We start from the raw sequence: 16,064 nt of genomic DNA on the forward strand, positions 1-16,064 counted from the left end.
CGCATTTCAATTGTTGTAGGTACTAATTTGCACTAACGAAGCGGTCAGACAAACTGTGCTCTAAGGGCAGTATTTCCGGACCCGGATGATAATGAGAGGTAAAATCGTTAATAGGATTATGCTGACAAATTGGATATTGAGCATAAGCCGGGCTAAGGTCGCGGTGGACACGGGCAACTAGCGGTAATTAGCAGTAACTAAGGGGATCGGCCGGCGGCCTGATTAAAACTGGCTTTGCCGGCCGCTAGCCGGACTTAAACTCGTAACTGGGCAGTAGTTATTGTTTTAGTACTAATAGGTACGTGTTTATACAAAGTAAGGTTGTATGGCTTATGTAAGCTTAGCGCTACGTCGTAGTTCGTAACCGAAGGGCTATGCGTACATTTAAAATGTAATCAGTTTTTATGGTTCCGTACCTCAAAAGGCAAAACGGAACCCTTATACTTTATAGGATCACTCGTGCGTCTGTCTGTCCGACCATCCCCCCTATATCTCCGAAACTATACTGGGCCTAAAATTTCTAAAAAATACACAAAATAGTTCGTTACCTACAGAGGACAGGAAAACCTATTAGAAACCAATCACATAATTACTTAGTTTTTGCACCGACCCCTACGGGGTTTTTAAAGACATTTCAGTCATGTTCCACATAAAAAAATACATTGCTCAAAATTGGGTAATGTACGGGTACCCTGTGAACGCGAGCCCGACTCACACTTGATCGGTTTTTTTCCCTATACAGATATTTCGAAGAGTAATCGATCGAGGGCGGCATATTTTGGCGCGTTATTTCATAATCATACGCTACTCTTGATGCTTGCTAATAAAGTGACCGGTATAATACCCTCGAGTGTGTGAGGGCCGACCTGGAATAAGGAATCCCACTACAAAGATAAGATTACGGGAGATCAATATGTTCCCGTATTATGGTTGGGCTTCCCCATAATTAATTCCATTCTTTAGTAAGGCGCTCTTCCCCGGAATAACCGTTAAAGGCAGTATTGTGAACATCTTATAGGGAGAATAAGTAATAATAAATTATTACGCGGCGTCATGGCGTCCTCGTATTGAAATGGCCCTACAGGATTATCGATTCCTGCCAATTAATGGTGCGATGCAGTTGGTTTTGATTCGACTTCAATTTGGCTTCGGTAATGTAAAAGCAACTGCTTTTTGCGAAACTGTCTATCCGAGCGATTTTGGAAATGATTTAGATTCACTAGATATGAAATAGTAAAGATATGTGACGTTCCACGGCAAAAGGTACCATTGCCTCGGCTGAATATTGGAGCGGCGTTAATAATAGCCTAAGCGCTATTAGCCGTCTTTTGCCGTGGTACGTCACATATCTTTACTATTTCATACCTAATGAATCTTTAATTCATTTCCCGAATCGCGCCGTATCTCTGATATCCCATTACTCCGTTATTAAACGAGTTTTAAAACAATTCAGAGCTTTCATTAAGTTATAACATTTCCCGTGTTTCGTGAAACTAAAACGACTCTCTAGCGACTATTGTTATGTAATTTTCTCATCCAATTACGATTCCCCTTGTTCCCTAATCTTATTTGCCTGCTGCTACCTTTTAGCGTTGTCAGGTCTGAGGCTTAGGCCGGGCTGTTTCGCTTTTCATTACCGTGTATCAACTTAGTAGTAATCTTGTCATAGAAGACGTAATGTCCCTGTAATCACTAGGAGAGCCGTGGGCGTCCCGGCTTGTTTATTCGAATGATAAGAGCCCTCTAGTCGACATCCGCACGACACAAAGAGATAGGTATCCCTATCCCCTTGCAGTTTTAATGGGATAGAAACGTATACGTCCCCTTTAACGAGTCAACAGTTTTTTAAACCTATCTTATTTTTGTCCCGCTCGAGCTTTTATGTCAGATGTAGGAATAATTCACTGCAGTTAGATATTTACGGGGGTGTAAGTGGCTTGCGCCATTAGGGGTAACGGATATATTAGGTACTCAGTAGATGGAAATAATAATAATAATAATAATAAAATGTTTTATTGCAGGCATTAAAAAAACCCATACACATCTTACAAAATTAACTATAGACTAGCTTAACTTTAACTAAAATTCTAATAATAAGTATTAAAATAAAATTCAATATTATTTCCGGTTCTCGCTCTGGTGAACAGATAGCCAGTGCCTAAAAACATGACTATTTGGATTCTCACTTATCGTCCTCAAAATTTCGTTTTTGGAGCTTCTAATAGCTTCCCAAAAGGAGGCTACTCTGGCTCTGAGGATAGCGAAGAAGTCAGGTACTCTGGCCGCCGCAAACATGTCTGATGCACTACAGTATCTAGGCTTGTGCATCAGGATACGATATGCATCATTATATTGTACCCTGATGCTACTGTATACTGTATACTGGAAATGAATGCAACATCGGCCGATGTTAAAACGGTGCATAGGGAACACTTGTTTGAAATAGTTAAGCTTATTTATTGGCTTAACTACACACACATTGCCAAACCACACATTGGTATTGCCACTAAGTAATATTAAATACGTTAGTAATATTAGATACCCATTCTTGAAGATTTGATTTTTCTTCTTTCTACCGCACAACTGTTTTTTAAATACGTTTAAAATTGTATTATTTAATGTAATTAATGTGTTATCATCTTCGTTAAAGACGTTAAATAAAAAAATTATAATAATAAATTCACAAAGTAGGTTTTGTCCAAAGTGCAAAACGAGGATCGGTAACTAACTCCGTCTACATATTTCACGAATACCTATTCAGCTATCTACATGATTCGTCAAAAATATACGTCCAGGTGCCTACAACAATATGCCACGAGCTTTAAGTACCAAAGTAACTATCTAACCAAAAGTATCTCGCAACTAAACCTCGGGACGATAAGTACCCGGCGCAAACGTGCCAAAAAAGCTGGTGGCATTATCCTACCGCGGCACCGTCAATTCTCTATCTATATTATAAGATATTGGAAGTAATCACACGGGCCTTCGTCAGATTAAATAAATAGATTATATAATTAATATGAAAATCGATTAAATAGCTTGAATGACAGAATAGTCCGTTTGAATTAAAGATTCACATGAGGCGATTATTAAGTCAAGAATCGATAACGGCGATGATTGATACTTTCGCGTATTTAAAAAGTAATTTTACCCTGCCAGTGGTTGTAAGTATGACAATAAAGGTGACAGTCCATTTCCAACGACAGCTGCACTACTGTTCATTTTACTATGGAAATTGACAATAACACCGACGCGTTCAGTACTAGTAGTGCAGCTGCGGTCAGAAACAGAATGTTACCATAAGTCAGTCCTAGAACGATTTAACGCTATCACCATTTAAACGAGAAATCTCGACGGCACAACGGGCTTTCTAGAATTCCTTTGAAAAATGGAACATTCAATATTAATCCGTTATCTCTTGGATAAAAGAACGTCTCGAAACATGATTTCTTTTATACACTTTTACTAGTAAATATGCATTTGAACACTTCGTCTTCGAGTAAAGGATGACTCACGCCAGACCGGACCGGGCCCGGGCCGAGGCGTCCGACATGTCATTTTCTATGACGGCTGATCGATGAACACGTGGCGCTTTCCATAGAAAGCGAAGCGCTGGAAGCTCCGGCCCGGTCTAACGTGTGTCATTCTTAAAGGCGATTTGTAGGCAGTTTTAGTAGGCTAAGTTTAGCTTACTTGTAGTACAAGAGTGAGACGAGGGCATGGAGCAGCAGGTTTACGAGGTGGTACCCCGCCGGGTGCAGACCGTGCACTGCGTAGTTCCATCGGAACGTGAGCACCGTCAGAGGGCGGTACGATTTATGTGACTGCTCCTGAAACAATTGAAAAAAAAAAACACGGTTAGAATCGCGAGTCGAGTGGGAAAACCTTCGCACGAGAGCGCCGCGATACGATCACCTATTCGTATTTTTCTAAGGGCCACTTGCACCAATGACTAACCCGAGGTTAATCGGTTAAACCTGGAGTTACCACTATAAAATACAAGCAGAGATTTTGATGTTTATAGATTAATTTAAAGGAGAATGGGCAATTTGTCCCATGGATGTATACTATTGAGACATATCTCGTTTGAAAGGGCTTACACATAGCATTAATTTATTGTATGACACCAACTTTGGATAACGTGCAGGGACTGAGCTATTTAAAAAAAAAGGGTGACGCATACAAACCGGATTGATAACAACCGAAAACACAACTAAGCATGTAATAATAGTTTTAAGCAAACGCGGATAGGACCTATTACATACGGACTATTACATAAACCCTAGAGGTTTCCAATACTGGCATGCATGTAAAAAAACTGTATTCAAATTTAAAGTGAATAAATAAATTAACAAAGTGTCGTTGGTAAATAATATTAAGGACACAATATATATAAACAGCTATTATTTATGCTACAAGTTTAAATCTCACGAATCGGCACTATATAAGGTATTTCCTTGGGCAAACATCATAAAATAGCATTAATATGCAGAGATATGACAACATTGACTTTGACGATCAACGATATAATGTTTGTCGAATATTCATATCAGTACTCAACTAAAGTGCTAGGGTAACTGCCGTCCCGGCACTATTACGACTGCTTTATATATGTAGTAAATATACATAATATATTTTTTATCATGCAGCTTCATTCAACTTTACTTTATACCTACTTTCACGATAACGACTATTACACATTATTATTTATAAAAACGGGATTTAATCGCATATAAATAAGTTTTAAGATGTTGATGTCAACGTTAGCCAATCTTCTCCGAGACTACGGAGACCATACCATCATCGGCAATTGGTTCTATAGAATATGTGGCCTGTCTTATTGCCTATGTCGCTGTCGGTAACCTTGATTCTCTGGCAAATAACCTCGTTTGGGATTTGATCACTAAAGAGAAACTCTGAGCATAGCTCTGTACTTAAAGTTCGTTGAGCAACGCCATACTTATTGTCAGCATAAAACTTTTCTGGAATCTTTTAGGTAGGTACGTGATATTTTCTACTCCACACACTCGGGTACTTAACCTGGCAAATGCTTCTAAAACGAGTTTTCTAACAGTTTCCAACAATGCATGCACGCGCTCAAAAATGTCCCTGTCTCATAAACATGATTCATAGACATACAAAATTAGCAAGCGGAACGGCAATATAGGGCTTCTTTAAATGAAATTCCATGTCAGACAGGTAGCTGGCCCATAATGGCGAACATTTATCACTGGCTACAATATAGGAGTGATAAATATTGTTATAACTTTGTGATCCGTTTAAGCCGCTTGGAGTTGTAGTATCGCCACATACATCAGCTGGAGTGAACAAATTGAAGTATTTATGTTCTGTTCGGCACAGTCTAGTGAATTACAGTTGCGTCAGGCATGATTTTTGTTGCACGGAAATTTACATGATACGGTAATTTTTTTTTTACTTTATTTAGGTAAACAAACAGTCACTACAAGAAAGGCTTAAATATAAAGTATTTTTAACACTATATACAGTATGTGTGACCAACACCGTTCACCACTTATTATAATTAGGTAGGTACTTTGATTATTCGGAGCTTATACCTCTGGAGCGTAAGGCTCCGGAAGGCATTGACAAGGTAAAGGTTATTATTATATTAAATTCGTACATCATAAAATGAAATATTTAACGGTAAATAGCTAACAGTTCATGCAGCATTACGTTACATAAGTTATATGAAAATAGTAAGTACATTAAATTGTAAATTTTGATTCGCTTCATATCACTAGATATTATATTTTGTTGTGTGACATCAATTAACATTTTTACTAATAATCTGATATTACTAAGTTATGAGTAAGAAATGCATTCAAGGGCGCAGATAATTAATAATTAAGATAGTTCTTTTTAAAGGATCTTTATGATTTTATGTACATTTGCAACTTAGCGATGCACCCCTTCGCCTAGCTTCTAATTCAAGAATAGATTAGAATCTAGTATTTTAAGTAAATGATTTTCTTTCATTTAACAGACTCAAACGGGATACCAGTAAGAGTTGCACACGTAATAAATTTTCAAGACACCCAAACACAACTTAACACAACTTATATTTTCAGAACTGACCAGTAAACAGCGAGATAGGAAAGGAGCGACGAAAATCTTTACGTCAAAATTAAAGGAAGGACATGTCACTTAATTCAATATCCTCGCATCGTCACGGAGTAAATAAATCATGGCAGTCGTGTATGTCGTGTAGGCGTCCTGCCGTCAGTGCGGAAATCATTACAAGACCGTTTATGCGCGCGGCGTCCGCCTGCCGGGCCTTTGGTAGCCACGACAGCTGGCGGAAGGAACGACAAAACAGTTTCTGTATTAATTGTGGATACGTTTATCAAAGCTACTTAGTGTTAGATTGTTAATTAAAAAATAAGTTATAGTATTTAAATTGATAAAATAGAATAGAATTATTTACGTCTCATCAACATCATAGTTGGTTAACATATGTATATAAATGCGAAATATGGATGGAAAAGCGGCAGAAAAAAAGAACCCCTACTCAGCGTAATGCCACGGCAAGCCGCAACACTGATTTTCGGTTGGGACCTAACTTATAACTAACTTAAGTAGAAAGTATTCCCCGATTCTGGCCCCGCCTCTCAGTGGTCCCCGATCCTGACCCCAAGGCCGAGCCACCGCCCCTGCTGAACCTAAAAAAAAAAAAAAAAAAACAAATAGCCCCCCATTTGAATTGATTGCGCTAGGTCTCAGCAGTGCCCGGCGCCTCCTTCAGGGACTTACGAAATACGCTAATTAAACAATACACCTTGTTCACCACGGTAACAATAGGCTTATCGACCCTTTTCTATTGTTCGATCTCGACTCGGGCGCGCTATTGTGTTACCGAGCATACTACCTGCCTGGACCCTTTCCTTAACCCACCGACGTCTCCATTCATGCCTTCTTTATGTGTGTATACTGTAGGTGTTTGTGATAGGTATTTTGCAATAGGTATTAGCGACAGCTATTTGCAATAGGTATTAGCGATAGGTACTTATTTGTGATGCATAGGTACTCTAACTATCAACTCTAATAACCCGCATTATCTTATTACCTCTTGGAGCTATTTCGATTTATAAGGAATACAGTTCTAACCTTCTTCTGACGTAGAATTTACACTAGTAATCCTTTGGCAGCCTAAACTAACCTTAACCTTTTACCAAACCTAACTTATTCTTCGAAAACCTAACCTAAACCTAACTTGACCAAACCTAACTAAAATCAACCTAACTCATTTCAAACTAACCTGCTTTCACCTAGTCTTCCGATATAAAGTAAACTCGTAGTTACTTGTTTCTTTCTATTATTTAAAAAAATAACGAGGCGTGTGAGGCATTTCTTGTGCACTTGTGTTCATTGTTATAATAGCTTAATTGTTTTATTGATAGACGTCTATTATATTTTATACTGACAATGGATTTATTGTTTCCTATACCTATTCTTTTATAATTTGGGTTTGAGTAAAGAGAACGTCTGTTTAGATGAACTTGTTGATACATGTTACTTTGTGTGATTTAAAAAAAAGAACGAGACATGTCAACTGGTTTCAACATGATTTAGTCTAATACATCAACATTTCTTGTGCGTTGCTATTCATTGTTATAACAGCATAATTGCTTTATTAATAGACGTCTATTATATTTTATGCTGACAATGGATTTATTGTTTCCTATACCTATTCTTTTATAATTTGGGTTTGAGTAAAGAGAACGTCTGTTTAGATGAACTTGTTGAGACATGTTACTTTGTGTGATTAAAAAAAGGAACGAGACGTGTCAACTGGTTTCAACATGATTTAGTCTAATACGTCAACATTTCTTGTGCGTTGCTATTCATTGTTATAACAGCATAATTGCTTTATTGGTAGACATCTATTATATTTTATACCGACAATGGATTTATTGTTTCCTATTATGCTTTTGAATTTGGGTTTTAGTAAAGAGAGCGTATGTATTAGATGAACTTGTTGAGACATGATTTTAACGGTACTGTACCCTGGTCATAGTGACACAGTATAAAAGCCGAAGAGAAATGAGTTTGAGTAAGTATTACCGTCGTGGCAGTCCACTGTATCAGAGCTCCTTGTATCTATTGCAGTATATAGAAATATAGTGTTAATTCAACAGTGAAGTGTTTAAGTGTTTATAGAAAGACCCAACAATGGATGTAAGTATGTCTTTTATTACCGTAACTTACTTTGTTTTGTTTTCACTTGTGTTCTTTGTGTTTTAATTATCAAGATTGTAGACAGTGTGTAAATTATTGTTTTATATTGTTTCAGTTCACTGAAAATACTTTCAAGAACTATTACTACCCGGATAATAATAAAGACGAATCAAGCGATGAAGAGGGTACGCTTGGTTTCAAAGTTAAACAAGCCATCGCAAAGAAACGTTCAGGAAACAATATCGATAGTTTCTTTGAACGACCTAAAAAGCAACCCAAAATTGTGAAACGGTCTTCGAATGTGAGCAAAAGTTCACCAGACGGTGTTGCAAACTTATCATCCGGACAAGACGACGGGGCGTATGCATCACATTTGATTAAAATCGAGATATATGATATGCAAACAATTAAAAACGTCCCACCCATGGAACACTGGAAGCATGCGGACTTCAGATTGAAATATTTTGCGTTGGAAGACGATTTGGAGCTACAAAATACGCGAAATATTATTTATAACATAACAAAGCAATTAGCTTCTAAGGACAGTAGTGTGAAATATTTTATAGATAATAAGAAACAGTGATAGTTATAATTATTAATGATAGTAGTAGCTTAATGATTGTGTTAACGTATTTCTCATTTTTTACCTCTCCTTAAGTACATTTTCCATGTAACAGATTATTTGTATTGTATAACATTACAACAAGTTTTAATTTAAACTTCTCACTTGTAAAGGTCACAGTCCCCACTCTTAGAAATCTTATACGTGTAGTCAACTATTTAAATGAAAGAAAGCACTGTATGATTTCTCATTTCATAATGGACTCTTTGAGCTGTGATGTCTACGATCTTGAACTTATCAGACTCTGTGAAGAAATAGAAGAAAATGAAGATCTATGCGAGGCTGCCCGTCTTGTGAGCCAACTTCATCGAGAGGCGTAAGTAAAAATATTCCTGTTCATACATGTTTATAACTCTTAACCGGTACCTGTTTAACAAAGGATGGGTCCGTAACTTGTTGTGACCTGAACTAATTGTTAGGATAAACGTGGGGTGGGAGAGGACTGGTTATATAAGCGGGGTATCTCGAGTTCATATCATTCAGTGTTTTGGTGCCGTGCTTGTATTGTGATATCCTTTTCCATAATGGTGTTTACTTATTATCATATTGGTCTCACCTTACCTCGTGATAAGATTGAGGAATTAAGTAAAGAATTTATTGTATCATATTTTCATAGAAATATTCGAATGTGGTACATTTCAAACAAATTACCTCACACGTTACTGGAAGATTCTGATATTATACCGTATTATACACCATGTGATGGGCATATAAAAAATTCCAAGGGGAATACTGAGTCATCAGATGTGATTGATGGAGTTTTGATGATGCAGGCCTATTGTCAGCAGTGTCGAAAAGACTTACGTTAGTATATACAACCAACCATTTTAGTAATTATTTTTATTTTATCTCACATTAAGATATTTATGTTTATTTTGTATTGTTATAGATCTTCTCAAATAGGACGGGGAGTAAAAAGGACAGCTGCAGTTTTGGAGACTGAAGAATTCTTGTTGAAGAAAAACCGTCCAGCAGCTGCTGAACCTGTCACATCAACATCACCCGAACCAGTTCCCGATGTCATTGTGAGTACAAATAATAATCATGAAATTGAATGTTCTGTGTGTAATAAGTTTGTCTCTAAAAGATATTTTAAAAATCATTTAAATAGTAATCTTCACAAAAATAATGTTTTAAGGGCTGACATTGAATGGGTTAATGTTCAGTTAATTGAAAATGCTTTTAAGAATAGGGTGGCCACTTACAGAATACTATTAAATGAAAATGTTCACCAACCATTTACTCCCGAATCTATTTTACTAGGAAATAAAGATAAAATCTTTGCATTATTGGATCGTTCCCTCACTGATCACCATGCTTTAAAAGTAAACTTTATTTTAAATGCGGATTTTACTCAAGAGAGCAAACAAGTAAATAATACATTTGATTTCCAATTATGTAACAATGTAGTTGATGTTAGCAGCGACAAAGATGAGATTTTCGAGTCAGTTGTTAAAGATATATTAACAAAATTATTTAACTTTGAGAGAAAAGATAGTGGATGGAGTTTAGTAAAATTTAACTATCTAGATGTCAATGTAAACAAATTTAATCCATTGCGTGGTTCTTCCTATATCGAATTACCACGTGATATTCAGAACAGAAAAGCAGTTATTAATGTAAAAAATAGTGATCATGAATGTTTTAGATGGGCTGTATTGTCAGGCTTGTATCCACCTACAAGTCATCGTTCAAACACTACGAAATCGTATATAGCGCATAAAAATAAATTAAATTTTGGAAATTTAACTTTCCCACTTAAAGTTGGAGATATTCAGAAATTTGAAAAAATGAATGATATAAGTATAAACGTTTTTGGTCTTGAATACAATTCGAAAAGTAAAATACATGATGTAGTAGGCCCATTACACTTAACAAAGTGCAAAAAAGCTACCCACTTGAACTTATTGTACATATCCAAAGACAGTAAGGGGCATTATTGCTATATCAAAAATTTATCTAGGTTAGTATCCAAACAATTATCAAATACACAGCATGCCGCACATATTTGTGATGGTTGTTTGTCGAACTTTACAACTCGTGACAATTTAATGAATCATCAAAGAAACGATTGTTTCCATGTTTGTACACATTTACCTTCAGAACAGGATAAAAAGAAAAACTGGTTCAATGAAAACGTTTCCTCCAATATACTTACTTTCGATAATTATGAACGTAAATTAAGGGTACCTTTTGTTATTTATGCTGATTTCGAGGCCTTTCTAAACCCGATTCAAACAGGTAAAATTAATCCTACTACATCCTCAACAACAAATATACAAAAACATGAGGTATATAGTTTTGGATACTATATTAAATGTTCTTATAATGATAAATTGTCAGTGTACAGAACATATAAAGGCAAAAATTGCACCCAGGAATTTATGAAGTATATGGAACAAGACTTAAAGGCCATTTGTAGGAGAAATACTTTTGTAAAAACTCCATTGCCTTTATCTAATGCAAATAATGTGCATATTTCTCAGAGTAGTACATGTTATATTTGTGATAAAAATTTAAACGAGGATTCAGTCATTTCCTATAATTACCATACTGGTCTTTATGAAGGAGTGGCACATAAATTTTGTTCTGAAAAATACAGGGCACCTAATTTTGTACCTGTATTTTTCCATAATTTGTGTAACTATGATAGTCATTTTATAGTGCATGGGCTTGGTTTGATGGAAGGCGACATTGAACTGATTCCAGAGAACAAAGAGAAATACATTTCATTTTCTAAGAACTTGCAAATAAATAATCGCACAGTTAAATTGAGATTTGTTGATTCACTTAAATTTATGTCCAGTAGTCTTGACAAATTGGCAAAAAACTTGTTGCCTGAACAATTTCATGAATTAAAATTGAATTTTTCATGCGAGGAGGATTTTAAACGCTTATTACGAAAGGGTGTATATCCCTATGAACACATGTCATCATACGATTCTTTAAACTTAACAGCTCTTCCCTCTAAAGATGATTTCTTTAGTTCCTTGTCTGATAGTCACATCTCAGAGGAGGATTATGATCACGCAAAAGATGTTTGGTCTCATTTTCAATGCAAAAATATGGGTGATTATTCTGATTTATATTTAAAAACTGATGTTTTATTACTAACTGATATATTTGAAAATTTTAGAAACCTTTGTCTTAAGACGTATGGATTAGACCCCGCTCATTATTATACTGCTCCGGGATTAAGTTGGGATGCAATGTTAAGAACTACAAAAATAAAACTAGAACTCCTAACTGATATCGATAAAATAGCTTTTATAGCGAAAAATATTCGAGGTGGCATATCACAATGTAGTAATAGATATGCGAAGGCTAATAATATTTTTTTGTCAGATTATAATCAAAATATCCCATCGTCATTTCTTATGTACTTTGATGCAAATAACCTTTACGGGTGGGCTATGTCTCAATGTCTTCCTACCGGTAAATTTGAATGGGTAAATACAGATACTGACTTTAATATATCTGATGACGCTGATCATGGTTTAATTTTAGAAGTTGATCTCGAATACCCTAACGAGTTGCATGACTCTCATTCAGATTTGCCATTCTGTCCTGAAAACGTTTGTTTGGGTAATTCCAAAGCAAAAAAATTAATTCCTAATTTAAATAAAAAAACGAATTATGTCATTCACTATAGAAATCTAAAACAGTGTTTAAAAAATGGTTTGAAATTGAGTAAAATCCATCGCATTCTTAAATTTCAGCAGTCTATGTGGTTAAAAAGTTACATAGATTTGAACACCCACATGCGATCACAGGCATCATCCGATTTTGAAAAAGATTTCTTTAAACTAATGAATAATTCAGTGTTCGGTAAGACCATGGAAAATGTTGCAAAACGTGTAAATGTCAAATTATTAAATAACTGGGAAAATCGAGGAAAAACGCAGGGGGTTCAATCTTTGATAGCGAAACCCGAGTTCCATAGTTTATCCATATTCTCTGAGAATTTAGTGGCCGTTCAGTTGAATAAAACTAGAATATTTTATAATAAACCGATTTATTTGGGATTTTGCGTATTAGATATATCAAAAACTTTGATGTATGACTTTCACTACAGCTACATGAAAACCAAATATCCAGACAATCTTAAGCTTCTTTATACAGATACTGATAGCTTAGTATATCAAATTTTCACGGAAAATTATTACGCAGATATAAAATCAGACCTTAATTTATATTTTGATACATCTGACTATCCTCCTAACAATAAATATGATTTGCCGTTAATTAATAAAAAGCGATTAGGGTTTTTCAAAGATGAAAATAATGGTAGAATTTTAAAAGAATTCGTAGGTCTGAGATCTAAAATGTATACCTTAGATGTTGAAAAATATGACGAGAATGATGAGAAAACTGAAAAATACGGTGTTTTATCAAAAGCCAAAGGAGTCAATAAATGTGTTACAAAAAAATTTACTCTTGACAATTACAAAACGTGTTTATTTAATAAAAATTTGCAACGCGCTCAAATGCTAAGATTTAAGTCTATAAAACATATAATATTCACTCAAAAAATAAATAAAATATCATTATCGCATGAAGATACAAAACGATACTTATTAGAAAACTCTTCTGACACTCTTGCGTGGGGTCATTATAAAATACCGCAATAATTAAAAAGTTTTTTAAGTTGTAATTTAATCACACAGAACATTCGAATTCCAAATTATTGTTTGTACATTGTATATTTTTAAGATATTACTTGTAAACATGTAAAAAAAAAATGTATGAATTTTATTTTATTATATCTTTTAAGGAAGTTTTGTAAATAAGAAACAAAAAAATTAATGTTAAAAGTGTGATCATATATAATAAATTTATTTTTTTACGTAATCCTTTTGTTTTTTTCTACTATATCTGAGTTGTTTAAATAGTAATCTTCTTTCTGAATATTACCATTTAAAGTCCATCCGTTAACATATCAACACTCACCCACACACACACACATAGACATAGATTACGATATTTAATAATGATTCACTTTTATCATCCTTTCACCACCATTGTCGCAGGTCCTAGTGGCTGTGGTAAAACTCAATTTGTCACAAACTTTTTGAATAACTCCAAAGAGATATGTAATGTTGAATTTGATGAAATTATTTGGTGTTATGATGAAATGCAACCTCTCTACAATCTGGAAAATGTAAATTATAGTCAAGGAATACCAGATTTTTCAATTTTTGATGGGAAGAAACCTAAACTTCTTATTATAGATGATTTGATGAGAGAATCAGATGGACGAATCGTTGACATTTTTACGAAAGGTAGTCATCATAGAAACTTAAGTGTTTTTTATATTACACAAAACATATTTCATCAAGGTCGAGGTCAACGTGATATTTCATTGAATACAAGCTACATTGTATTTTTTAAAAATCCCAGGGATAAAACTCAAATACGCTACCTGTCACGACAAGTTTACCCAGAAAACTCAAAGTTTGTGGACGAAGCCTACAAAGATGCTACAAAGGAGGCTCATGGTTACCTCATGATTGACCTGAAACAAAATACAAATGACATATGCCGTTTCAAAACAAAAATATTTCCGTTCGATGGGCATTGCACAGTGTATGTACCTAAAAAGGGGTTTAAATATGATAAAAATCAGCATATTTTAGTCAGTTCTACATGATGCATGCAAGAGTAAACACATATAAACATTTACTTGAAGCATTGCAGTTGCTTAAACCCAAATATCGTACTGCGTTACTTAAATCTTGTGACGATGAAGAGATCAACATTATTTGTGAGTGTATTTATAACGTCCTAAATGGGAAAATTCCATTAGAAACAAAAGAAAAGACGAAACTAAAAAAATATAAAGATATTTTAAGAAAATTAGTTTCGAAAGGGAAACATAAAATAAGAAAAACTGTTATAGTTCAAAAAGGAGGCGCATTTCTACCTATTATTTTAGGTGCAGTTTTAAGTGCTTTAGTGAACTCTTTATCATAAGCAAAATGGAAAACACAAAAAAAATGTTATTAGTAGAATCAGATTTTATTGAAAGACTGAAACGGAATGAGAGTCCACCCGAAAATTCCTCATCTCGGCTAGATGGAGAGATGCAAAAGATCCTTAAAAGTAAAATGAATGATCGCGAAAAGTGGACGTTATATTCTCAAGCATTACAAAGATTTCTACATTTTATTGAAACAGATCGAAAACCGTTTAGAATACCCATCGTGATGGAGGGGCTAGATCAAGTCATCAACGAAAGTAATGATATTATAAAAACAAAAGTGAACAAAAAGGAGGAGAATGAAAATAATGAGTCAGTTACAGATAATATAACTGAAGCAGCCACACCGTCATCGTTTAATACACCACCTGGTGAAATAAATCAAGAACTAATGCCAATCAGTCCATCAAAAATTATAAACATATTACCTAAATCTTATGAAAGAAAAGCTCGAACGTTGTTAGATTACATTGTTTCAAGTAAACCGAAAATTTGGTGGAAACAGACTGGTGAAGTTGTTATAAATAACCAAACCATTCAAAATAGTAATATTACTGATTTGGTAAGCGACACCGTTAGATGTCTTAAACGTCCTAAGCCAATTGGATGGGAAGTGTTTGCTTTACTTTTAAAAGATATCGAAGTTCCTAGGTCATGCATAGGTAATCCTACAAATTTAGCATTTATTAAAGGTACTCCTTTGATTGAACCCTTTACCCCCTCCACATCTGTGAAGACGAGAGCCTCAACAGATAAAGATAATAATACTTCTACACCTCTTGCTACACGGGAGCAAAAGAGATCCGGAAAGAAAATAGAGTGGGAAAGATGGACTCCTTATTAGACATTAACAGAATCTACTATGATGTCTCTAATCCAGCTGGCTATAGCAGTTTAAATAATTTATCAAAGGAAATGAAAGGTCAAATGAACAAAGAGGAAGTGAAAAAATGGTTACAATCTCAAGATACGTACACGCTGCATAAACCTACTCATAGACGATTTACTAGAAATAAATACATTCTCTCGAACTTTAATGAACTTTGGCAAGCCGATTTAAGTGATATGAGTACTTATAGTCAATATAATGATGGGTACAAATATATTCTTTGTGTTATTGATGTATTCAGTAAATATGCTTTTGCAAGAGCCATGAAGAAGAAGGATTCAGCAACTGTTAAACAATGTTTTGAAAGCATATTTACTGAAGCCAACTCTGTTCCCCGTCACATCCAATCTGATAAAGGTACAGAATTTGTTTCAAGG

At 34.9% G+C, this 16,064-nt stretch overlaps 2 protein-coding genes across 3 annotated transcripts in view; one reads left to right on the top strand and one right to left on the bottom strand.

Annotated features, from left to right (window-relative positions):
- The window catches only part of LOC134666748 (protein O-mannosyl-transferase Tmtc3), a 181,919-nt gene that overhangs the window by 57,459 nt on the left and 108,396 nt on the right, over positions 1-16,064 (bottom strand). For both annotated transcript variants that reach the window (XM_063524015.1, XM_063524014.1), the window contains exon 2: positions 3,694-3,830. In XM_063524015.1, coding sequence (XP_063380085.1) covers positions 3,694-3,830 — 137 coding nt within the window. The remainder of the gene's footprint in view (positions 1-3,693; positions 3,831-16,064) is intronic.
- On the top strand, positions 8,895-13,669 carry LOC134666668 (uncharacterized). The gene is made up of 2 exons (XM_063523895.1): positions 8,895-9,134; positions 9,708-13,669. The coding sequence occupies exons 1-2, from the start codon at positions 8,998-9,000 to the stop codon at positions 13,447-13,449; spliced, it is 3,879 nt and encodes a 1,292-aa protein (XP_063379965.1). The 5' UTR covers positions 8,895-8,997; the 3' UTR covers positions 13,450-13,669.

The sequence above is a fragment of the Cydia fagiglandana genome, chromosome 8, assembly GCF_963556715.1.
Source record: "Cydia fagiglandana chromosome 8, ilCydFagi1.1, whole genome shotgun sequence".
Taxonomy (NCBI): Eukaryota; Metazoa; Arthropoda; class Insecta; order Lepidoptera; family Tortricidae; genus Cydia; species Cydia fagiglandana.

What these genes read in the sequence shown, in the direction of transcription:
- LOC134666668 (XM_063523895.1), top strand. Translation starts at nt 8,998, where the DNA reads ATGATTTCTCATTTCATAATGGACTCTTTGAGCTGTGATGTCTACGAT. An exon ending in AGCCAACTTCATCGAGAGGC is followed by an intron (nt 9,135 to 9,707) that starts GTAAGTAAAAAT and finishes GTATTGTTATAG; the next exon opens with ATCTTCTCAAATAGGACGGG.